At 52.7% G+C, this 24,696-nt stretch overlaps 2 protein-coding genes across 4 annotated transcripts in view; one reads left to right on the top strand and one right to left on the bottom strand.

Annotated features, from left to right (window-relative positions):
- Positions 1 to 19,094, top strand: part of ABCC1 (ATP binding cassette subfamily C member 1) — a 135,472-nt gene extending 116,378 nt beyond the window's left edge. The window contains exons 22-31 of the mRNA XM_035717481.2: positions 142 to 349; positions 2,324 to 2,634; positions 6,855 to 7,054; positions 8,770 to 8,896; positions 9,687 to 9,788; positions 12,424 to 12,570; positions 14,740 to 14,898; positions 15,574 to 15,740; positions 16,714 to 16,908; positions 17,414 to 19,094. Of these exons, the coding sequence (XP_035573374.1) occupies positions 142 to 349; positions 2,324 to 2,634; positions 6,855 to 7,054; positions 8,770 to 8,896; positions 9,687 to 9,788; positions 12,424 to 12,570; positions 14,740 to 14,898; positions 15,574 to 15,740; positions 16,714 to 16,908; positions 17,414 to 17,522 (1,725 nt within the window). The 3' untranslated portion in view covers positions 17,523 to 19,094. The remainder of the gene's footprint in view (positions 1 to 141; positions 350 to 2,323; positions 2,635 to 6,854; positions 7,055 to 8,769; positions 8,897 to 9,686; positions 9,789 to 12,423; positions 12,571 to 14,739; positions 14,899 to 15,573; positions 15,741 to 16,713; positions 16,909 to 17,413) is intronic.
- A 5,046-nt stretch (positions 19,095 to 24,140) lies between these two features.
- The window catches only part of ABCC6 (ATP binding cassette subfamily C member 6), a 49,024-nt gene continuing 48,468 nt past the window's right edge, over positions 24,141 to 24,696 (bottom strand). For all 3 annotated transcript variants that reach the window (XM_025416410.3, XM_035717479.1, XM_025416411.2), the window contains one exon: positions 24,141 to 24,677. In XM_025416410.3, coding sequence (XP_025272195.1) covers positions 24,569 to 24,677 — 109 coding nt within the window. In that variant the 3' untranslated portion in view covers positions 24,141 to 24,568. The remainder of the gene's footprint in view (positions 24,678 to 24,696) is intronic.

The following is a 24,696-nucleotide window of genomic DNA, read 5'->3' as shown; positions in this document are numbered from 1 at the left end:
AAAAAAACCCAAGGGGGGGACTATGCCATGGATATGAGCACAGGCGGGGAGTGGGGGGCATGGGATCGCACAGCTGCGGCTGGAGTGCCCGACCCCTGGTGGGAACATTCTGCAAGCTGTCCTCCCTCCCCTGGTCTGCAGGTCAAGCTGTCCGTGTACTGGGACTACATGAAGGCGATCGGGCTTTTCATCTCCTTTCTGAGCATCTTCCTTTTCCTGTGTAACCACGTTGCCTCCCTGGTCTCGAACTACTGGCTCAGCCTCTGGACCGACGACCCCATCGTCAACGGGACCCAGGAGCATACTAAAATCCGGCTGAGCGTCTATGGAGCCCTGGGCATTTCGCAAGGTGGGGGCCCTCCCCTCCCCACCCTCCCCGGTCCACCCAATTTGGGGCCCTGGGAACCACTTCCATGTCTTATTATGGAGTGGAGTCCCCCCGCTTGTCAGAGTTTTGTGAACCCCCAAACTAAGCCATGCTCACATGAACAGTAGTTATCACTTAGTAGACACTCAGGCATTTAGCGAATATTTCTTCAATGCTGTTTCATGGGGCCCTAGGAGATGGAGAGAAGCTCGAATGTGCCCATTTTACAGATGAGCAAAGTTGAGGAACAGCAGCCCCCCTGGAGCATTGCCGAGCAAGGGCCCTTGCACCTCGTTGCTCTGTCAGGATGATGGGGCTTCTATAAACTCTTCATTTGTGGACTCTTCCCTGCTGCCTGATGGTGGGAATTCGTTTAGGCCAGTGATTCTCAGTGAAGACCATGTTGTCCCCGGGGGGACAGGTAGCAGTGTCTGGAGGTACTCCGAGCTGTCACAGAGGGACAGGGTGGGGATAGTGCTGCTGGCTTGCAGTGGCCGGGGATGTCAGGAGATGTCCTGCCGTGCACAGCACAGCCCCCGCAACAGAGTGACCGAGCCTCAAATGTCAGCAGTGACGACGTTGAGAAACCTTGTTTACCCTTCCTGTGGTTGCCTGAAGGTCTCCAAGCACCACGACATTCGGAGTAAGAGCTGATGTTTCCTGAGCACTTCCTTGATGCCTGGTTACATTCTAAACACTCGAATGGGTTTTATTTGACTTTTGCAGCAGCGCCACAATATTAGCAGCTGATATGTTGCCCATTTTAGAAACAGACTATACGGTCCAGTGAGGTTAAATAAGTTGCCCAGAGTCACACAGCAAATACATGGCCCCCCCCGGCATTGAATGAGGCGGTCTGGCGCCAGAAGCCCGTGCTCTTAATCCGTGCACCACACAGTGCACGAGCTGTGTGTTCAGGTGCTCATAAGAACAGTGGGCATCTACACGTACAGACGTATATCGGTGTCTGCAGTACGGAAGTGTAGACGATAAATACAGGTTTGAGCACTTCCTGTACACCAGGCACATTGCCCTTTACATTCGGCTGTGCTGCGAGCTAAGTATCCCTGCCCCCATCTTACAGATAAGGAAACTGGGGTGCAGAGAGGCTGAGTGACTTGTGGGAGGGTCCCACAGCTGGTGGGTGGCAGAGGCAGGATGTGCCAGTGTCGGCTCCAGAGCCCATCATTTTAGGTGCTGCTTCCTTGAGGAAGCCTCCCCACCCCTGTGGAGTCTCCGCAGAAAACAGGTGCTCTCCTGTGGGTTGTTTGCAGGAGCCACGGGTGTGGCTCATGATCTCCAGGAGATAGCTTTGAAAGAACACCAGAAGAGCAGACATGGATTTCTTAGATTTCTGAATCCCTAACCACCCCCTCAGGGCAAAGGACTGGCCTCCAAACTGTCACTGAGGCTCGGGGAGGGTGTGATAGTCCCCTGGGCTCACACAGCGGCATCTGTTCTAGAATATCCACTCCAGGAGCCACTAGCCACATTTCAGGTGCTCACTAGCCACACTGGACTGAGTAGACACAGAACATTTGCGTCATCTCGAAAGTTCTGTTGCACATCATGGGTCTAGAGGGATATGGCACACAGATTAAGGGCATGACCCTGGAGCAGGCTGCCTGGATCTGAACCCCAGCTCCGCTTCTGATTGGCTGACTCTGTTGAGGGCAGAGGAGTTCACCTGTCTGACCTTGAGTTTCCTTCTCCATAAAATGGGTGCCGATAGGATTTATATAGAGTCAGTGTGAAAATCAGATTCATGCAAAATTCTTGCACAGTGTTTAATTTATAGTGAGTTCTCAGTAAATAATAGCCACTGCTGTCCTCACCATCACCATTATTCTTAAAAGATAAGAGTGTAGGCCTGATGCATCGTCATGGCCACTCCTCCCTGCCCCCAGCTCGGCCCACGTCCCTTCGTTGTGGTGTTTACGGTGAGATTGTTTGTAGGTATCACGGTGTTCGGCTACTCCATGGCGGTGTCCATCGGGGGGATCTTCGCTTCCCGCCGCCTGCACGTTGACCTGCTACAGAACGTCCTCCGGTCCCCCATGAGCTTCTTCGAGCGGACCCCCAGTGGGAACCTGGTGAACCGCTTCTCTAAGGAGCTGGACACGGTGGACTCGATGATCCCACAAGTCATCAAGATGTTCATGGGCTCCCTGTTCAATGTCATCGGCGCCTGCATCATCATCCTGCTGGCCACTCCCATCGCCTCCATCATCATCCCACCACTAGGCCTCATCTATTTCTTTGTGCAGGTGAGAGGTGGGGTCTTGGGGTAGGATGAGCGCTGCTCTGTGAGCTACTCCCGAGTGAGCTAAGGGCTCGCTCCGTCTGACCATTCCCTCAGTGTGGAGCTGTTGGGAATTTGCTGGAGGAGGGTTGAATTTGTTATTGTCAGTTTTAAACACCTCTCAAAGGGGAGGGGGGAGCTATAATAGTTCCTAATGATATTAATAACGTACAGTATTATTTTAATATTAAAATTGATTATTACAATTAAGAGAGTTTTATGAAATTCTTTAGGTCCTAAGCCCTTGCAGAAAGTGGAGATGTGAATAACAGCAGCTTTAACAGCATAGACATTTTTGTCTTTCTCACGGTGGAAAGGTAGAGGCGGGTCACCCAGGGCTGGGATGGTAGATCCACAAGTCTGTTAATATCCCGGACTCCATCACTGCTTTTTTGTGGTTGTTGTTCACCCATCTTTGCATAAACCTTCATTTTTAAGTTGATCTCATGGCCCAAAACGGCTGCTGGAGCTCCAGCCATTAATCTGCAGTTCAGAAAACAAGACCGAGGAAGGAAAACAGAACAAGGGAGCACGGGACAGTGGAGTCACTAGTTTCTTAGGTTACCACAGCATAAACTGTGCTTGCAGCTGTAGATGAGCATATCGAGGCCCTGGTGGTGGAGCTGGGAGTGGGAACTCACATCTCTCTAATTCTAAAGCTTGTATTGGTGACCTTGCACTGCCCCTTTTTGCCCTGAGAAGGTTAGCTGCAGCATGGTTGCTGGGGGTGTGGGGTGTGGGGTGTGGGGGAGTGGTTTAGATGGGAACCTAATGACCCCAGCACAAAATAGGAGAACCACAAAGTGCTCCCTCCATCATTCTGCCCCCCCCCCCCACCACCACACTGCGGCCCAGTGGTCGGTGAGCGTCGAACGCAGGTGGAACCAGAGAGAGCAGGTCTCTCGTGCCTTCATTGTGTTCTCTTTAAATTGGCGCCAGCTGTTTTGTCCTGCTGCATTTACTAAAAATATTACCCGTGTTCACACCCTGGCTGTACATTTTCCCGAGGGACTCAGTTCAAAGGAACAAAATAGGCCCCGTGCTGCATTTGCTGCAGCTCACACAGCTGCCAGCAGCAGGACCATGCAGCGATTCTATGACAGGATCTTCTGTCCATTAATGGGGACAGTTAGGGAGGTGCTGTTGTAATACCAATTTTATTTTTAAATAACAAAGTTCAAAGGATCATGTTGTGTGTGCACTGTTATAACTAAGCAAGTGGAGTGTGCACGTGCACAGCTGGAAAGGGAAGCAGCAAAAGGAAAACATATCCCTGAGGGTTGGGATTATGAGAGGATGTGGGTTTTTAATTTTTTTAATTTTTATTTTTTTAAGATTTACTTATTAGAGAGAGTGCATGCAAGTGGGGGGAGGCTGAGGCAGAGAGAGAATCTCAAGCAGACTCCCCACTTAGCACAGAGCCTGACTTGGGGCTCAATCTCATGACCCTGAGATCACAATCTGAGCCAAAACCAAGAGTCGGGTGCTCAACCGGCTATGCCACCCAGGTGCCCCAAATGTGATTTTCTTTAATGGCTTTAAACTAAATATACACTGACCCTACAACTCAGCAGTCTCCCCTCACTGTATATGCAAAAGAAATGAGGAAGTGTATCCAGAAAGGAAATAAAAGGTGCTGGAATGTTCTTTGCATCTTGGTTCATGATTAGCCCCAAACTAGAAACAACTTGGGGATTTTGACCCAGAGGACATAAGAATTTTCTGGGATTCTGGAGATATTCTAGACTTTGGTCAAGTAGTGGGTGTGCAGTTGTAAATAAATATAAAAATTCATCAAGCTGTGAAGTATAATAGAAATGTTATGTCTTGATTAAGAAATGGCTTTAGATGTATGTACGTTCTCTCTGCCTAAGGTTATACACTGACATTGGAATACACAGTGCTTATCTTAGAATAATATAATGTAATTTTTTAAAAAAATATGTATTTATTTGAGAGAGAAAGTGCAAGAGGAGAGGAGCAGAGGGCGAGTCCCAGCCAGACTCCTTGCTGAGCACAGAGCCCGATTCTCGATTCTTGATTCTCACTTCTCGGGGCCCAGTCCCATGACCCTGAGATCATGACCTGAGCTGCAACCAAGGGTTGGACACTTAACCAACTGCACCAACCAGTACACCCCCGTAATTAATTTTAATTTAGTCTTTCCATCTGTATCATCCCCCCCTAAATTTTGAAATGGGTATCCATTATTGTTTTTTAATTAATTTAATTAATTAGTGATTTTATTTATTTATTAGAGACACGGGGGGGGGGGGGGGGGGTTGGGCAGAGACACAGGCAGAGGGAGAAGCAGGCTCCACACAGGGAGCCCGACTTGGGACTTGATCCTAGGACTCCAGGATCATGCCCCAGGCCAAAGGGATGCCCTTATTGTTTTAATTTAAAAGCAAGTCATTTTTATGTAAAGGTGATGCAAGAGAGGTGAGGACATGGAATTGTGTTGGGGCTTCCTTGTTGCCAAAAGGAGGCATTTCTATCTTGTGGAATGTTCTGGCCTCTGTGAAACCCACCCAGCCACAGGTCCAAGTACCTTAGCTCGCAGCCCGCTGCCTGTATCAGGCAGGTACGTGTCAAGCATTATTTTTGTTCACGAGCACCAGGCACTTGGTCTGAAAGAGTAAGTAAGGTGAATCTAGGAGGTGGATTATGTCTCCTGGAAAAGAGTTTATTTTCATTGTTGTTGTTGCTGTTTAAAGATTTTATTTATTTACTTATTAGATCAAGCAGGGGGGAGGGGCAGAGGGAGAAGCAGAATCCCCGCTGAGCAGGGAGCCCGATGTGAGGTTCGAAACCAGGACCCCAAGATCATGACCTGCGCCAAGGGCAGACGCTTAACCGACTGAGCCGCCCAGGGGTCCCTGGAATGGAGTTTAAGAGGGAAGCTGATATATATACATTTTTTTTTTTTAACTGAGTTTAAACACAAATACGCCTCAGTTTAGCTTTCTGTGGTCAATAAAGCCTGAGCGTATGGCAAATGGCATACGTTGAGCAGGGAAAACACGTGGGAATGATGTGCATCTGGGATGTTTAGAAAGGCCCGGAGAGGAGGCATCACGGCTAGGGTAATGGGGCAGATCCCGCAGGGCCGAGGCGTCCGGGTTTTGCTCAGGCCAGTGGGGGTCACCTGTCCCGTCTTAGGGCTGACAGAGCCACCGTCCCGGGACTGTCCTGGTTGGCGTGGCCCTGGATTAGCTTACGGAGTGGCTGGGGCCCGGAAGGCTGCTGACCTCAGAGCCCCGTGAGAGCCTCCTGGGGGGACTGTGCCCCGAAACGGCCCCGGGAGCCCGTATCCCTGCCCACCCGTGTTTCCGTGCCTTGGCCGTGTGTCTGGTTCTGCCGCTTGCGGAGCGGCTGCATGGACGTTAGATCCCTGGAGTGGGGACCCGCGGTCTGTTTGTACACAGAAGGACACTGAGGACACAGTGTCCTCCGGTGACCGGTCCGTCATCTGTTCTTGGCTCCTCGAAGCTTCCAGTGGGCGATTTGCTTTTGTTCCGTCCGCCCTGGTTATTAGGGCAGGAGCAGAACAGATGGATGTCTGCCCACGGGCCCGGGGGCATCGGGCTTTCAACCGAGGCCTGGTTGTCCTCACAGCCTGTGCTGAAAGCCACACTGATGAGTTCATGACACCCCAGATGTCAGCGGCTCAGGGACGCGGTGCAGCGTGGAGTGGGCACCTCACAGCCGGGCTCCCCGAGTCCAGACCCCAGCTCGGCCACCTGTGGCCGCTTGTAGCCCCGAGACCTAAGCGGGGAGGTTAGAGAGCTGCTTTATGCCTGGGTCTACTGAGTGTTACATGAGCTGGTGTCTGTGAAAGTACTGAAAACTGTACAAGGATTGGGGCATGACCTGCCCCAATTGGGGCTACTTTTGGGGGCTCAGTCGGCTAAGCATCTGCCTTCAGCTCAGGTCACCATCTCCAGGTCTTGGGATCGAGCCCTGCATCCAGCAACCTGCTCAGCAGGGAGTCTGCATCTCCCTCTCCCTCTGCCCCCACTCGTGCTCTCTCTCTTTCAAATAAATAAACAAACAAACAATTCATTCTTTGGTGGGGGTGGGAGGGAACTCTGCTAGGACGGTGGGCTCTGCATGAGGCTTCGCTGCTGTCACTGCATCGTGGGAGGGGCCTTGCCAACTCCCTGGTCCGTTCTCTTCCCCCAGAGGTTTTACGTGGCCTCCTCCCGGCAGCTGAAGCGCCTCGAGTCGGTCAGCCGCTCCCCGGTGTACTCCCACTTCAATGAGACCTTGCTGGGGGTCAGCGTCATCCGTGCCTTCGAGGAGCAGGAGCGCTTCATCCGCCAGAGTGACCTGAAGGTGGACGAGAACCAGAAGGCCTATTACCCCAGCATCGTGGCCAACAGGTGGGCGCAGGAGGCCCGTGGGATGGAGGTGAAAGTCCAAGAACGCTGCTTAGTTCCTGGGGGTGGAGGGTGTGCAGCCAGGCTCAGGCCCTCGCATGGGGGACGGCTAGAGTGGGTGGGCCAACAGGACGGAACGACCATGGAAAGCAGACTGGAGCATTGCAGCTCCAGGCGTTGCATCAATGCAGAGGCCACGGTTTTCCAGAGTCAGAAACTACTGCCACAGCTGTCCTTTACGTATTTACTTACTTATACGAGATCATCAGGGACAGGCCGACTCCGCCAGTGTTTTTCGTGTCCCCATTCTTGGCTGAGAGGCAGTCACCCACCACCCTCCTGTGATGAGCATTGGAAGCCATCCGCCAGTCCTGGCGTCAATTCAGAAGAAGGGGCAGACGTTTGGTACTTGTTGATAACTAGATTCAGAAAAGTGTCTGATTTATCCCTAAAAGGGGATCTTCCTCACTCATGTCCGGATATATGTTTTGAGATGTGGGATGGAAAATTCTGGGAAGAAGGTGACAGCACCCTGGGAGCGACCCATCCTAATCAAACGCCAGCCCCATCATACATAGTAGAACCCTAGACTGTAAGACTTGGGGCAGAGACCATGAATTGCTGGAGACCCTGTGCTCCCCTGCAGAATTCTTAGAGTTTGTCAAATCTGGCTCTTTGGAAGAAGCTACATACCCGGGAACATCAGTCACATGAATCTGAGGGGCTCTAGTGCCAAAAAAGATCGAGACACCTGTCTCCCTAGAGTGTTTTTTTTTTTTTTTTTAAGGTTTTTATTCATGAGAGACACAGGCAGAGGGAGAAGCAGGCTCCATGCAGGGAGCCCGATGCGGGACTCGATCCCGGATCCTAGGATCATGACCTGAGCCAAAAGCAGACGCTCAATCGCTGAGCCACCCAGGTGTCCCCTAAAATGCTTTTTATACCTTAAAACATTCATAGTCCTAATGTCGTGTGATATCTTGCAAAAGTAAGCTTTAAGCCAATAATATGTCTGTTTATACTTTAAGAAGTAAAATAATACATTTTAACATTTCTAGAAGGAGGATGATCTGGCTCTGGGAACAGTAGAGCAACATTGAAAAGTAGCTTATTTCTCTCCTTTCTCCCCTTTCCTGCCAAGAGAAGGTTATTTTTAAGTAATCTCTACACCCAGCGTGGGGCTCGAACCCACAACCCTGAGATCAAGAGTCACACGCTCCATGAGATCACCAGCTAGGCGCCCCAAGGGAAGGTTATTTTAAATCAGTGGTGTGCCTCTTACAGTTAATGGCTTCTTGGTATTTAGGAACTTTCCCAGATATCATTTTAAAGATGGGTCTGCAGGGGTATATTTTAAAGCTTCCAGTGAGAAAAAGCTGGTTCTTAAAAAGGCAAGCTTCGGTTTCCTGGGAAGTGTGCTTCTGGAGAACTCCGTTTTAATCCCTGGGGTTGCCAGATTAATGAGGAAGTAGAGAGACCGGGTCCCTTTGGCTCCCCCTTCCCCCATGAGAGGTCAGAGAAGGCCTTTCTCGGGAACTCTCGGGGAGTTATTTCAGTGAGCAAAGTGCCCACCCCAGCCACCCTCCCACCCCTGGCTTGAACCAGAAACAGGATCTCTGGAAAGCTGACTCCAGGTGTGTGTGTGTGTGTGTGTGTGTGTGTGTGTGTGTGTGTGTGTTCATGTCTGTCTGTCCATCCATCCGCGTGTCTGTGGGCAGGTGGCTGGCCGTGCGGCTGGAGTGTGTAGGCAACTGCATCGTCCTGTTCGCTGCCCTGTTCTCCGTGATCTCCAGGCACAGTCTCAGCGCTGGCTTGGTGGGCCTGTCCGTGTCCTACTCCCTGCAGGTAAGAGGGGGTGCTCTGTCCGTGTCATTCTCCCTGCAGGTAAGGGGGGGTGCTCTCAGCTGCATTTTTTAAAAAGATTGTATTTATTTGAGAGAGAGCAAGAGAGCACAAGCAGGGGGAGCAGCAGAGGGAGCGGGAGAAGCAGGTCCCCTGCTGAGCAGGGAGCCCAACCTGGGCTCAATCCCAGGACCCCGAGATCATGACCTGAGCTGAAGGCAGATGCTTAACCAGCTGAGCCACCCAGGCGCCCTTCAGCTGGATTTTCTAATTCCCTTAATGGTGGAGTCAGTTGTCGGGTTCTTAGGCCTATTCTTTGAATCCGGCCAGGAGCTGAGGGAGGGGGAAGGGACCGAGCAGCTTGTGAGAAGCCCGGTGACCCACTGGCACTGGGGCAAAGGAGACCCTTGGATTTCCCCCATTAGTCCAGGAAAGCCTTTGACGGCCGACAGGATGCCTCTGGCTACAAGAAACATGCTTTTCTGTCTATGACTTTCCCTCTCATCACAGCTTTAGCTTGGTCCCCCAAATTTGGATATGTTGTGTTTTCTTATTACCACCTAGTTAAAGATATTTTCTGATATCTTCTCTGATGACTTGCGTGGCCCAGGGGTCATTTTGAAACGTGTTTGCTTAAGAAGTACAGTGGAGCCCATCCGGGTGGTGGCCGTGCGCGAGGTTGCTGTTTTCTGGACCTTATCTTACCTAAAACATTTCGTAACTGGTAATTACTTCCTAAGATAAAGCAACTCTTGCTCGCTCTAGAAGCTCCATGTGGCTCTTCTGCCCTCAGGTCACCACGTACTTGAACTGGCTGGTTCGCATGTCATCCGAGATGGAGACCAACATCGTGGCCGTGGAGAGGCTGAAGGAGTATTCAGAAACGGAGAAAGAGGTAAAGCCAGCCCCCGGCCTGACCTCTCCTGACCTCTTCACCGCGACTTAGCCCGGACAGTCCGCTGAGCCACAGCCTGCGTGCCTCCCAACAGACAACCTCTATTCAACAAGAATTGTCTTCTGTTACTTGTCACATATGTGTATGAGGGTTTCTGTTATGGAAAATGAGACACTAGCTTCCCCTTTAAGTTTAAAAATTAATTTACCAGTGAGTTGATTCAAAGCACTGAAAGTCACTAACAAGAGAATCAGTATGTGGATGTTGGTGGGGAATTGGCCAAAGTTTGGGGAACCCTGCAGTTATTCAACGGAAGTCCCCATTTTATAGGTGGAACAAAGGGCGGCCTAGGGAGGGACAGTGGCTGGTCCAAGGTCACACGTGGTCAGAACGGCTGGGAGTAGGACCCAAGTGTCCAGACTTCAGTGGCCCATTGTCCTTAGAACTGCCTTTTTCTGCTTGCACACCACCCCCGAGAGCAGTGGTAGTGACCATCGTGACGATCATGGTAATGCCTGGAGAGACAGCACCGGTAATGATAGGGACACATGTTGTGCCCTCGGAGGGGTGTCAGGCCCTGTACTACACATCTGACATGGAGTACTTCGTACTCTCTGTAGCCTCGTAATTCTCATTCTATCAGGATCCCATTTTACAGATGAGGAAACTGAGACACAGGGTTAAGTTATTTGCCCGAGATTACATGGCTGGCAAATGGCAGGTCTGTACAGTTACCACTGGCACGCTGCCTCCCCAGAAAGTGCCTCTTGGGGATGAGAGCAGGGCCCTGCTGCAGCTGTCTGGAGGCATCTGCAGAGGTGAGCGGTGCCCCGTCCTTAACACTCAGGCTCTAACTCACTCCAGGGAACCAGGTCCCGCGGCATTGGAGGGTGTTGATCAGAATGGTGCGAGCGCCCCCTGTGGAGATAAATATGTATTACACCAGGGGTCTTCCCAGGGCATTGATTTTATTTTTTTACAACAGCTTTTATTTTATTTTTATTTTTTTTAAGATTTTATTTATTTATTCATTAGAGAGAGAGAGAGAGAGGCAGAGACACAGGCAGAGGGAGAAGCAGGCCCCATGCAGGGAGCCCGACGTGGGACTCCATCCCAGGTCTCCAGGATCACGCCCTGGGTTGAAGGCGGCACTAAACCGCTGAGCCACCTGGGCTGCCCACAATAGCTTTTTTTTTTTTTTAATAATAAATTTATTTTTTATTGGTGTTCAATTTGCCAACATACAGAATAACACCCAGTGCTCATCCCGTCAAGTGCCCCCCTCAGTGCCCGTCATCCATTCACCCCCACCCCCTGCCCTCCTCCCCTTCCACCACCCCTAGTTCGTTTCCCAGAGTTAGGAGTCTTCATGTTCTGTCTCCCTTTCTGATATTTCCTACCCATTTCTTCTCCCTTCCCTTCTATTCCCTTTCACTATTATTTATATTCCCCAAATGAATGAGAACATATAATGTTTGCACAATAGCTTTTAAGATCAATTTCTCACGCCATGCAGTTCATCATCTGAAGTATGAAATTAATTTTCTCTAAAGTGCCATGTTTTTATTTCTTTTGATTTTTTAGTTTTATGTTTTTAGAATAAGAATATGCTTGAAAAATACAAAAGAAAGTAAAGATCATCCAGGATCTTACCACCATAAAAATACATATTTGTGTGTGAATATAGTTATTAATTAACATGATGTTTATGTTAACATATATTTTCATAGTTTGAAAGTTCCACCCACTTCTCTTCCAGGGCCCCCTATGTTTGTAGAGCTTATCCCCTTCATTTATACACATAAATATATGAAAGGAAAGTATGCTTGTTGTAAAAAATAGTAATAATCTAACAAGTTTATGGAGAAGAAAGGATGAAAGTTCCCTTTCATTGTCGTCTCCATTTCTCAGTTTCCCCCAAGCTAGCCCCAAGGCTGGCCCAGAGCACACCCAGTTGTAGCACTCAGGAGGTATTGAACTGAACTAAGAAGCTCTTCAGAACTAAGGGCTGTGTGACCCTGGGCAGGTTACTTACCCTCTCTGTGTCGGTTTCCTCATGTGTAAGGACCCCACTCATGGAATTGTAGTGAGGATTAAATGAGGTCATGTGACCGTGATCTTTAAAAGCATCAGCCTTTGCTTTTACAGTTGCCCTCCACTCCACACGTAGAAGGCAACACCATTCAGAGTAACACCTCTGCCCTCGTGTCTGTCCAGAGAAGACCACTCATTCATTGATTCGGTCCGTGAATATTCACGGAGTCCCTCCTGTGTGCTGTCGGCCCCGGAGGGTGCAGGGAGCTGCCACATGGTCTGAAGGAGAATGAAGCAAGGAGGGGATGGAGGGCCCAGAGCACAGGGGTGGTGTGAATGGCCCTGAGATGTGCAGCATGTGAGGGAGCATGCCCAGAGGGGAGTTTGGGGAAAAGTCTTCCATGCAGAGTGTGCAAAGGCCCAGGGGTGGGGTGTGCAGGTGCGTCTAAGGAACAGTGCAGCCATGGGGGTGAGCAGAGTGAGCCAGAGGGAAGGCGATGACGTCACAGGGGTTGTGCAGCCACAACCTGTAGCCTTGAGGCTCCAGAGACGGACTTAAAATCTTTTACCCTGTCTCTCCCCCACCTCCTCCTCATCACAGGCTCCCTGGCAAATCCAGGAGATGGCTCCGCCCAGCACCTGGCCTCAGGTGGGCCGAGTGGAATTCCGGGACTACGGCCTCCGCTACCGAGAAAACCTGGACTTGGTTCTCAAGCACATCAACATCACCATCAACGGAGGGGAAAAGGTGGGTGCGTCTTGTTCCCCCAACCGTTGACAGCGGGACATAGCTTGCAACCAGGTGCATCGTTTCTCCAGTTTATCACAGTCTGATTCCGTGGGGTGGCCTTATCTAGGAGGGGTTTGTGGAAGTAGAAGCCGCTAGAGTGTCCCAGGTGCCTTGCATATTGTTAGCAGGGAGCCAGATGAGGCCCAGAGGTATGTTTTGAAAAAAATCTGAATACAGGGATGCCTGGGTGGCTCAGCGGTTTTGCATCTGCCTTTGGCTCAGGGTGTGATCCTGGAGTCCTGGGATGGAGTCCCATGTCGGGCTTCCTGCATGGAGCCTGCTTCTCCCTCTGCCTGTGTCTCTGCCTCTCTCACTCTCTCTCTCTCTCTCTCTGTCTCTCATGAATAAATAAATAAATATTTAGAAAAAAAATATGAATACATTGCAAATATTGAAAAATCAAGTGTGTCTTATACAAAAATCCATTTCCTGCTTTTTCTTTTTTTTTTTTTTGAGAACACGTGTACAGGCAGGTGGTAGGGGGAAGGGCAAAGGGAGAGAGAAATCTTAAGTGTGGAGCCTGATGTGGGGCTCAGTCACATGACCCTGAGATCATGACCTGAGCCGAAACCAAGAGTTGGATGCCTCACCGACTGAGCCACCCAGGTGCCCCAACTTCCTGCGTTTCTTGCAGAAAATCTAGCAACACTGGGCTTACACTCCCTGCCTGGTTTCTTTCTAGACGAGAGCCTCCCAGCTCACCTGGTCCCTCCCTGTCTCACTTACATGCCTACTGGGCTCCCGTAGGCATTTGAGTTCCTCACGCCTAGAATAGAAAGATGCCATCGTCACCGCGAGGGATAGCTCAGTGAACATGTGAGATTGTCAGAATTTTGGAACATACCCCTAGTCCCAAGCTGTTCCTGGAAGACATCCTTGACCTGAGACCCTTAGAGCCTCCTCAGGAATCAGAGGAAGGGTCTTCCCAGCTGTCTGCCAGAGGACAGTGTTTCTTTCATCTCTGAACATAGGCATTTTTTTTAAAAGATTTTTAAAAATTTATTTATGATAGAGAGACAGGCAGAGACACAGGCAGAGGGATAAGCAGGCTCCATGCCAGGAGCCCAATGCGGGACTTGATCCCGGGACTCCAGGATCACACCCTAGGCCAAAGGCAGGTGCTAAACTGCTGAGCCACCCAGGGATCCCCTGAACATAGGCATTTGCTAAACCCTTCTACCTCAAGGCTCAGAATGTTTCATTCTCATTAGATAATTTCTCTAAGTGAACAAGGGGAAAAACAGAGTGGGTGGTGATCTTTATGGCTCACTTTTCCATCGTGAGTCTCTGTTGTTTGACATTTCGGTTAGAGGCTGGAGGAAGCCTGCCTTTCAAGAGCCCGGATGAGAAGGGAAGGGTTGTAATTGGATGTCAGGAATGTCAGTTGTTGGCCACTGAACACGGAGCGCTGTTTCCTCAAGAGAGGATTAGTGGAGGGACGCCTGGGTGGCTCAGTGGTTGAGAGTCTGCCTTCAGCTCAGGACATGATCCCGGAATCCTGGGATCCAGTCCTGCATCGGGCTCGTTACATAGAGCTTCTCCCTCTGCCTGTGTCTCTGCCTCCCTCTCTGTGTCTCTCGTGAATAAATAAATAAAAATCTAAAAAAATTAGCAAGAGAGGATGAATGGAGACCAGGTCCTATCCATAAGTTCTTGTTGCTCATGCAGCCAGGATGGAGGGAGGAGGTGTGCAGGGGGATCTACTTGAATCTTTGAGATACTTCCACAGCTTGGGATGGGAAGCTCACCGTCAAAGGGTTGAAAAACAGTATGAGGAAAACACCTGACTTATTACTATTACCTAGAAACAAAAAAATAGGGCTTTATGGAAAATCCCTTCTGCTCAGCCGAGCCCTGTCCCTTTAGGAGGTCTGTACTAACCTATCAAGAGGGCTGATTACCATTAGTTCTAAAAAGAGCTGGCACAGAGAAGGAAGTCCTTCCTGACCCTTGGCCAGCACGGCCCCTGAAGGAGTGTCCCTGGGAAGCTGTCGTTGGGGAAGGCTGTGGTGGGTGCTGGGTTGACCAGATGACTTAACTGCTTTAGGGCAGACACTGGGGACAGACGGGAGGTGACACCCGGATACCAGCATTCCCACCTCACCCTGGGCCCTTCCTGTCACACAGGTGGGCATCGTGGGGCGGACGGGAGCTGGGAAGTCGTCCCTGACCCTGGGCTTGTTTCGGATCAATGAGTCTGCCGAGGGGGAGATCATTATCGACGATATCAATATTGCCAAGATCGGCCTGCATGACCTGCGCGTCAAGATCACCATCATCCCGCAGGTGGGGTCTGGGTGCAACGGGGGCATGAGTGAGGCATACGGAGAGCCATGTATGCATGTTTTGGGGACAAATGTGAATGTATTCTTACTTTGTTTTTTTTTTTTTCCTAGTTTGTTATTTTCATTGAAATGATACTGTCGCTTTGCCACTGAATCTCCTCTTAGTGTATAAATAACAGTGGAAATTAACTGGGTATCCTTCTTTTACTCCTCCTGGTTCCACTCAGGACAAAAGTAAGCCTCTCAAGAGCCAGGCAAGAAATACGAATCTTCTAGATTGATTCCTGTAGGGGGCCATTCCCTAATGAGTTGCCTTGTTATGTTATTTTTCCTAAAATTTCTTCTAAGACTCTTCCTTTGAAGGCAGGGAACAAGGAGGAATCCCTAGTACTTTATGCCAAGGAATTACCCATGCTGCTTCCACCTTCCAGAAGCTTCTGTGTACTGGAGGCTCTGGGAAGTTTTGCCAAAAGAAATCTATTCTATTACAGTTACCCCAGGATTTTTCCGAACTTTTCCTCCCCCCTCATTACTCATATCTCCAGAAATAGTGATTCCAAGGAACCCTGGAACCCTGTCTTGAACAATTCTGGCTGGAACTTTGCACGTCCCCCCTGTTCACCCCGTGCGCATCCAGGATGACGTGAGCCTCACCTGCTGTCTTCTCCCCGAACAGGACCCTGTGTTGTTCTCGGGTTCGCTCCGCATGAACCTGGACCCATTCAGCCAGTACTCAGACGAAGAAGTCTGGACGTCCCTGGAGCTGGCTCACCTGAAGGACTTCGTGTCAGGCCTTCCCGATAAGCTGAACCAAGAGTGTGCAGAGGGTGGGGAGAACCTGAGGTAGGCAGGGGTGTGAGGCCCTGGTCGGGCCTCCTGGGCTCCACCTCCGTCCAGGTGTTGAACAGTTCTGTCCTTTTGCGTGTGTCCGGCCTGGGTTTGAGTCCCAGCTCTGCCACGGATGAGCCGTTTTCTCTTAACCCCTTGGAGCCTTGATTTCAGCGTGGGTAAGATGAGTTTCAGTCCAGGCCCGTTGTACCGTGAGGTGTAGCCAGGATGGCCATTTCTCACACTGGGTTTAGTTGGTTCAGAGTGATTGTTAGTTGTTCGACTGTTGAAAGGCTTCTGTATCGGTCGGTACATAGCACGTCTCTGAGCCCTCTGAGTCTCCACCCGCTGCCTCGGGGAACCTGAGTCCTGCTCCAGTGTCATTAATGCCTTACCCATCCCGGTGACAACCAGCCACCAAACCTCGGATGTGTTCAGCTGCTGCAGCATGTGGCGCTCTGCTGTTCTTGGCTCCCATGTGTGGATGGGGGTCCACTGTGGCAGTTAGGGTCGGCTTCACAGGCGCCACCTCCTCCAGCGGCCCAGCCCAGCCACGGTGTCATGGTGATAGCACAGGGGCACGTGTGAGCAAGCCCTGGCGTGCATTCCCTCTGCGAGCCTCCACTGGCCTTATGTTTGCCACCATCCCATTGACCAAAGCAAGACCCACGACCGAGTCCCGAGTCAACTGGGAAGGTACGGGAATGGGGCCATTTAGTGCTCGGCCACACCACCCATGTCGAATTGGTCAGTTAGTTTGGATATCCACTCCGAGCCCTGTTTGGAACACGATTCGAGCCCAATTCTAGCTCACTAGCAGGAATGTCCCGAGCAGTCAGTAACATGTGCCGGGGCGCAGGCGTAGGGAGGGTGGCAAGTATCAGGGCCCTCCTGGTCTCGGCGACACCACGTGTCCCCCGTCCCTTCTTGCAGTGCAGGCCTGGGCTTGGGGGCAGGGATGGTGTTGACCCTCTGTCTCCTGGTCCAGCGTCGGGCAGCGCCAGCTCGTGTGCCTGGCCCGGGCTCTGCTGAGGAAAACCAAGATCCTCGTGTTGGACGAGGCCACGGCGGCCGTAGACCTAGAAACCGATGACCTCATTCAGTCTACCATCCGGACGCAGTTTGACGACTGCACCGTCCTCACCATCGCGCACCGCCTCAACACCATCATGGACTACACAAGGTGAGGCTCCTGGCACTGGAGGCCTCCCGGCCAGGGGATGGCCCCGTTCACTCAGCTTCGTCCTGTGTCTGGTGACAGCCCTCTTTCCCCTGGGCACTGCTGGCATCACTGCATCGTTTGTTCAGTCAACACATGTGTGGAGTGCCTCTCACTTCCCGGCCCTGTTGTAGGCGCTGGAGACTCAGGAGGGGGGTAGCAGATAAGGAGCCTACCTGTGGGACCTTCTGGGTCAGGTGGGGGCTGGATGTGGAGATAGACAATAAACACTGGGAAGGTACTAGAAAAAGAGAGCCAGTCCTGGGGGTGAGCATCACAGGACTTTGACTTTGAGCAGAAGGGCTCAAGGATGGCAGCCAGCTGGAAGGCTACTGCAGCAGTCCAGCAGTCCTAGCAGAAGATGTTGGGGGCCTGACCCAAAGCCAGAGATTCGTTTGGGTGGCTCTTGGGGGTACAAGGTGCCCACCCCCTTCCCTGTTGCTCATGTCTGTGTCTCCTCCTCTTGCAGGGTGATCGTCCTGGACAAGGGAGAGATCCGAGAGTGCGGCCAGCCCTCCGACCTCCTACAGCAGAGAGGTCTCTTCTACAGCATGGCCAAAGATGCTGGCCTGGTGTGAGCCCTGGAGCTGGTGCGTCCCGTCAGAATTGCAGGGCCGACCTGCCAGCATCCAAGAATGACACAGTGAGGCACTATCCTTGCAAACCTAAGCCTCCTGTATACTGAAACCAAAAATTAAAAAAAAACCAACCAACCCCCAAAACCAAAACATGCAAAGCAGCCACCGTCTGGCCCCCAAGCTGGAATTGGCCGTGAAGCAGAAGAGACCCAGGTACAGCCCACCCAAAGCGCTCCCCAGCCTTGCCTCCATTGCCGTTCTCACGCCCCTGGGAAGGCATGCTCGTGCTCCTGGTGCTCTGCAAGGAGGTTTTGGCAGACAGACTGCCAGAGAAATTGGTTTCATAAGATAGCTAGTGACCAAATCCAGCCAACTGCCTCAGATCTCTCCAGCCAAAGTCTACAGTTCTGTCTTTGAGGAGCTCCGTGGCCCCTGACGGCTGTCTCCGTACCTCTCGCGTCCTCGTCTGGCTCCACCGGAGTGCTTCATCTCCCGGGGGCTGCAGATGGGAGGTGAGGGGCCTGGGAAGACCCCTCTCACCTCGGGCAGTACCCCGAGGGCCAAGGACCCTCTCCTCTCCCACCATCTGGTCTTCCAGGCGTTCAGACGCTGGGAACCCACGGCCCAGCCCTGCGCCACCAGTACTTGCCTCCCAGGCCAGGGGCAGCCTCCACGTCCACCGACGCCTTGCAGACGGGACTCAGTGGGACCCCTGGGCCATCCGGACCCGGAGCTCTGGGCCCCAGAGATCATCTCAGGGCCGACTCCCCAGCCCGGCCGGCCGTTCAGATCCTCCTCCACTCGTCTTGCTTTCTTTCCTCCCTCTTCTACCCATCGCTGCAATGGCTTTACTGCTCTAGGCCCCGAGAGAAGGTCAGCCGCTGGTCAGGAAGCGGTCAAGGCCGCGAGCGCCCGGTACGTGCTGGAAAGAGCCCTGCTGAGCCGCCTCCGCGCGTTTAGATTTCTTCTCTCGCCCTTGGCATCTGGGTGGCTTGAAGGATGGCGGTGTGGAGAACTGACCTTGCGTTACCGAGTCTCTTCCACGACAAGGAAAGGACCCATTCACGAAGATCAGTGATCGCTTTTTCTTTCTTTTTTTTTTTTTTTGTTGTTTTTATGGCTTTTTTGTTTTTAAGCACTGCTCCAGGAGAACAACAATCTCAAGACTGTAGCTTCTTGGGAGGGAAGCATTGGTTGAGGAGCAGCATTCCCAGGGAGTAGCCGCGTCGGCCGGCAGGCGACAGACGGGTGGTCCCTGTGTTCCTGGAAGAAGATGGAGAAGCAGAGTCCTTCGATGCCCGTCCTGTAGGTTTCTCAGAGACCAGAGCGAGACCCAAGACACAGAGGAAGGTCACTGCTGCTCCAAGATGCATAATTGCTGACTTCAAACCCAGAGAGGCAACTTTCTTCTTTTAGGTGGAAATACATATTTATTTTTTTGTAAGTTATACCATTCTTTCACATTAGATAAACCAAGTTTTTCTTGGGGATCTTTTTCTAATGACTTACACTGGAAACATGAACATTTGCAAATAATTTACAGTAAAAAAAAATATTTTGTTTCTTACTGAACGGTGGTTCTGTATTCTTTGGGGCGTTAGCGGCGTTGCCATGTCCTTCAGAGGTCTGGATGGGGTGACCTCTTGCCTGCTTCCTGTTCTTTGTGGCAAACCCGTTGTCTCCAGTGGGAGCTCCCATCCAGGACTGGGACGTGAGAGCTGAAGCAGCAGGTGGGGTTTAGTGGGGTGTGGGCACAGCACAGCAGACAGAGCCTGGGCTTGACCCTGCCTGCCCTTGTGGTTTGCTGGCCTTTGACCCTCGGTAAGTCGCTTGATGTCTGTGCCTCAGATGCCTGGTCTAGAAAATGGGGCTGCTCATATCTGCCCCATGGGATTGTTGGGGCAATGAGCAGTGATGTGTTTGTGGTACGTGACCTTGGTCATCTAGAACGCGAACCAGGCAAAGTCCCCTGTGGCCAAAATTACTCTAGAGAATCTCCCTATGTTAGGATAGGCCAGGCTGCGCTGAGGTCCCAAATTAGCCCTAAACTCTTAGGAGATGAACACAAGGGTTTATTTCTGACTCATGTATTTTTTGATGGGCGTCCCACGCCCCTCTAGGATCCCCTGCCTTTCCTGCAGCAACGGAGAGATGCAGCCTGTGCTGGTCTCACAGCCTCCCCTCCCAGGGGCTGGCTTCCAGAGATGAGCATCACGGGGGGAAGGGAAAGTGTGGAGGACGCACACCCAGGGCCGAGGTGCCCCAAACCAGAAGCGACACGTCAGATCCACTCAGCCCGTTGGCCACAATCAGCCACGTGGCCCGGACCTCAAAGGAAGCTGGGAAATGCAGGGCTGCGTAGGGAAGAGCACTAGGTGCGTAGGGACCCTGTGGTCGCCTTACATGGTTTCTGAGCTGCCGCTAGCTGGGAAGTGAGGCTGGCCTGCTAGGTTTCTGATTTTGAACTGGGGAGTCTGGATAGAGAAGAATTGCCTGTGTTTGGGGAGCACGCCTTTCCTGCAGCACCCTGCCACCACGTGCCAAGTAAATGCACCGAAGGAGTGTCTGGGCACTGGCGGTCTCACAGCATTGCTGCCCCCTGTTAGGGACTGGGCTGTGGAAGCGCCCCGTGAAGACGAGCTGATCGGGTGGTTCCTGTCCGAATGCCAGTATTTGGATGTGCAAGTGGGGGCTCAGTTTTAGATGTGCGGTCTCCGGTCAGGTCCTACACGGGTTTCCAGGTGTATGACCTGGTGTGTGCCTGTGGGGCTGCCTGGGGGGCCTGGGTTAGAGCTCACTCTGCTTCTGGAAGGGGAGGCCACATGCAGCGTTAACCCCGAAGAGGGTGGAGCCCGAAGCACCGAGGTTGGGGCTGGAGCACCTGCTCCCCTGCTCATCCAGGTAAGTGCTTTAGTGCCATGGAAGGAGGGGCACCTCCTGTGTGCCAGACCCTAGGCTCAGTGCCAGCCTTGCTCACATGGGAAGGGGTCCCCAGGCCAGAGGGGAGTGGGGATTCACGTGACGCTCCCCATGTGGGTCCTGCAGCACATTCCAGCAGAGCACTGAGAATCTGACCACTTCTCTGCCATCTGGTTACCGCCATGCTGGCCCCTCCCTTGTGTCCCTAGGACAGCCACCCCACCTCAGCCACTGCCCAGCTTCCGCCCTGGCCGCTCCTACCTCCAGTACAGTCTGTGCTCCACCCGGGAGCCATAGTGAGCCTGCAAAAACACGACAGAGTGGGCGGCCACTCCATCACCCCCGTCACATGGTCCCCATCTCTGGTGGCAGCCAGCTCCCCCACACAACCTGGCTTCCCGCGACCTCTCTGCCCTCAGCTCCCCTCTGGCCACCTTGCAGGCCTCTCTGGCCACAAGCCCCTCTGCTGTTCTTCGGGCGTGCTGGCCACTGTCTCCACTCTGGGTCTTCCCTCTTCCCCAGATGTCAGCATGGCTGGTGCCTTCCCTATTTCTCTTACAGTGGTAGCTCCATGAGAGCAAGGGCTTTGTTCCTTAACAAATCCCACCGGATGGGCACACAGTTTGCGTCCATTGACTGGATTCTCTGAGCCAGGACTGAGCCCTCTGTGCAGGGCCCTGGGCCAAGTGTGAAGTCATCGGGGCCTCTAGAACATGCCTTTCATCTGTGCTTGCTTCGTTGGTACAAGCCGGGATCATTGTGTCCACCTGGCCAGGTGGGTGTGAGGATGGGAGCAGATCCAGGTAAAGCACCCGGTGCCACGCCTGGCCCTCAGGACACTGTCATACATGGTGACGGCTTTCGTTCATTCATTTGTCCATCCATCCCCATATCCATCCATCTATCCACGTAATTGTCATTTATTGAACACTCGTGTGTGCTGTGCATCGTGCCAGGTGCTGGGAGACACGGTGAACATGTGAACAAATCCCTGGCTTCAAGAAGGAAGTGCGCCCCTTGCTTCCCTTGTGGTGGGACACCAGGGTGGAATCCAGCTGTCGGTGAGCTGATGTTCTAGAGCTTAAGTGTGCACAAGGCAGCATGGCACAATGGTTAGGACGTGGGCTCGGGATCAGGCCACCCGGGTCCAGATCCCTACTTAGGCTCTGTCTGCGTTTCCTCCTCTATAAACGGGGCCTCATCAAAGCATCCCGGCGAGGGGATAACCATGGAACATTCCTTCTCCCATCTTAAGGATTCAGGGACAGGCCATGGCGGGCATTGGGGCAGGGCTTGGTGAGCGTTCGCAGTGACGTGAGGGGACACAGGAGGGTAAAGGACCTACTGAGGCTGGCACTGACCACAGGTCCGGACGTGCCTTGTCCTGCAGCTGTGCCCCTGAGTCTGTGGCAGGGGGAGGGAGGGCCTGCGTGGCGGTGCCAGCCAATCTCCAGGGAGCTGGGGTCAGTGTGGGCCCAAGAGCACCCCTGACAGTGCTGGCTCCTGAGGCGCACACTCCGCTCGCTGGCAAACAACCTCCCTCCGTGAAAGAGGAGGCCAGTGGCCCTCGAATGACCCCAAGTGAGTTTGCCAAACAGCTGCTGCCACTTTGTCCTGCGGTCGCTCTGCCCGGAGGTCAGGTGGCTCTCCTCCAAGCAGAGAAGTGCCAAGGGTTGTGTCTGGTCCCTGCCGGTGCCTCAAAGTCGGGCAGGAACCCCCACACCCTGTCTTGGGCCGTGGGGTGAAATAGGCCCAGGAGCAGACCCCGCTCTGCCGCTGACAAGCCAGGCGACCTTGGCAGGTCACGTGAACTCTCTGAGCCTCATTTGGCACATTTCCAAAATAGAGTTCGTCGGCGCTAGCAACAGTGGGGCCAGCCCTTGGTGGACAGGCCTGGGTGCAGGGAAGGGATGCAGACCCCAGACGCCCCTGGGAAGGCATCCATGTGAGCTCCTGGCCACACCTAGGCACAGAGAGGGATATCCTGCCCTCGGATCTAGGTTTAGTTTACTCAGGGCTGAGAACTCTAGGTTGATGGACCCAAAGTCCGTGACCTGGCTGGGACAGGCTAGGTCCTGTGTCCCGCCAGGCAGGTGGGTGTTCACAGCCCCTTCCTGATATACCAACACAGCCGCTGTCCGTGTATCTGGATTATCGATGGGGTCAATTAGTTTCGGCCTCTCAACCGGGTGATTGATCCCCCAGGAGACATTTGGCAGCGTCCAGAGGCATTTTTGTCACAATTGGAGGTGACAGTGCTATCGGCGTCTAGTGAGTAGAGGCCAGAGATGCTGCCGAACACCCCCACATTCTGTGATACAGAATTATCAGCCCCACGTCAGCAGTGATTCAGCTTAAAAAAATAATCTGGTGTGTATATCCTCTGCCCCATGGAGGACCCCAAGGAGGTCCTCAAACAATAGTATTTCCAAGGGACGCCTGCGTAGCTCAGTGGTGGAGCATCTGCCTTTGGCCCAGGGCATGATCCTGGAGTCCCCGGGATCGAGTCCCACATCAAGCTCCCAGCATGGAGCCTGCTTCTCCCTCTGCCTGTGTCTCTGCCTCTCTCTCTCTCTCTCTCTCTCTGTGTCTCTCATGAATAAATACATTTAAAAAATCTTAAAAAAAAAAAAAGTATTTCCAAGAATAGTGCAAGTCGATGGAGCACGTACCCTGTGCCCAGCTCAGCTCTGAACCCTTCCATGTATTAATTGATCTCCACAGCGATGCCATGAGGTCACGGAAGAACCCGGAGCTGCCAGAAAGTTCTCATCCAAGGCGTTGACTCATTTCTCAGGCTGCCGTCACAGCCTTGTCTGCGTGACCTCAGGCTTGGCTATTTTAGACTCCAGCCCCTCTTTCCTGGGGCCTGCAGCTAGTCTGAGGAGCTCTGTATTAGATTTCCGACTGCTGCGGGAATGGGCCTGAGCTACACACACGGCAGGCGGGGGGTTTCCCTTCCCAGAACAAGCCCAGAACCACCTCTGACCCTGACCTCTGACCTCTGGCTTCCAACAACAGCCTCCCGCAGATGCTCTCTGGCTGTTGCACCTGCTGCTGGGACGACCACCCCCCACCCACCCCACCCCACCCCAGGAGCTGGAATTTGACCTTTCACCAACATAAGAAACATGTGCCCTGAGCAGATCATCTCAGTGGGGGCCCGGGTCCTGGCTCTGCATATCTTGTCTTTGGACCTGCACGCATGTGTCATGCCTGTGCTCATGCTGGGGGTCGGGGCTGTCCTTGCTGTGGGCCGTGGCTTGTGTGTCGGTTCAGACAAGACACTCCCTGGGGCTCATCTGCAAGGGCAGAGGAGCAGCAGGAGGTTAGAGTTTTCTGGAATCCTACAGGGAGCTTTAAAACGACTTACCAAAATGGAGAGCACATCAGCAGGTGCTTGCAGGGCAGGAGGAAGGTAGGCATGTTGCAAAATAGCAACCAGAGGGGTCCTGGTGGTGATGGAGGTGTTGGGCATCCCGACTGGTGGTGGTGAGAGCAGGAGCTTGCACGGAAGCACGTGTGTGTGCACACACGTGCACACGCATGTGCAAATACAAGTAAACAGGGAAAAAGCAGACAAGATCGGCCAGTTGTACCGATGTCGCTGTGCTGGTTATGATACGGTCCTACTGTTTTTCAAGATGTTATTATTGGGGGAACTAGTAAAACTACACAGGAACTTTCTAGCACAGGAACTTTCTAGATTATTTCTTATAATTACTTGTCAGTCTGTAACCATCTCAGAATATAGGGGGTAATTTGTAAGAGGTACATGCTCCGTCATCCCAGCTCCAGGGATGTGGACTTGAACGGTGTGCAGTGGAGCCCAGGCTGGGGCAGGTGTCTGAGTTCCTCAGGCGAGGCCGGTGGGCAGCCAGCGCGGAGATCCACCGTTGACTTCAGCTCCAGGGTGGACAGGGCTGGACGAGACCGCACCAGGCCAACCTGGGCGTTGCCGTGTCCTCCTGGGTATGTGGCGATTAGCCACTTTCTCTGCCGGTTCCTCCCAGAGAACAGTGGGGTCTAGACCCAACGCGGTGGCACCAGCGATGACCCCAGGTCCCTTGCACCCCCAGAGCACGGCAGCCTCTCTGGGTTGGTACGACGAGGCGAGGGCTGAGGGTTCACACTAGGCCTGACTCCTGTGCCAGCCTGTAAAACAGGCCCTTCTGGGCCAGCAGCTGGGCAGGGCTGCCGCTCTCTGCCACCTGCCCCTTGTCCATGACCAGCACCCTGCAGGGGAGAGGGAAAC

Source organism: Canis lupus, chromosome 6, assembly GCF_003254725.2.
Source record: "Canis lupus dingo isolate Sandy chromosome 6, ASM325472v2, whole genome shotgun sequence".
In the NCBI taxonomy this organism is placed as follows: domain Eukaryota; kingdom Metazoa; phylum Chordata; class Mammalia; order Carnivora; family Canidae; genus Canis; species Canis lupus.
The sequence above is the reverse complement of the archived record's forward strand: the minus strand, read 5'-3'. Positions and strand labels throughout refer to the sequence as shown.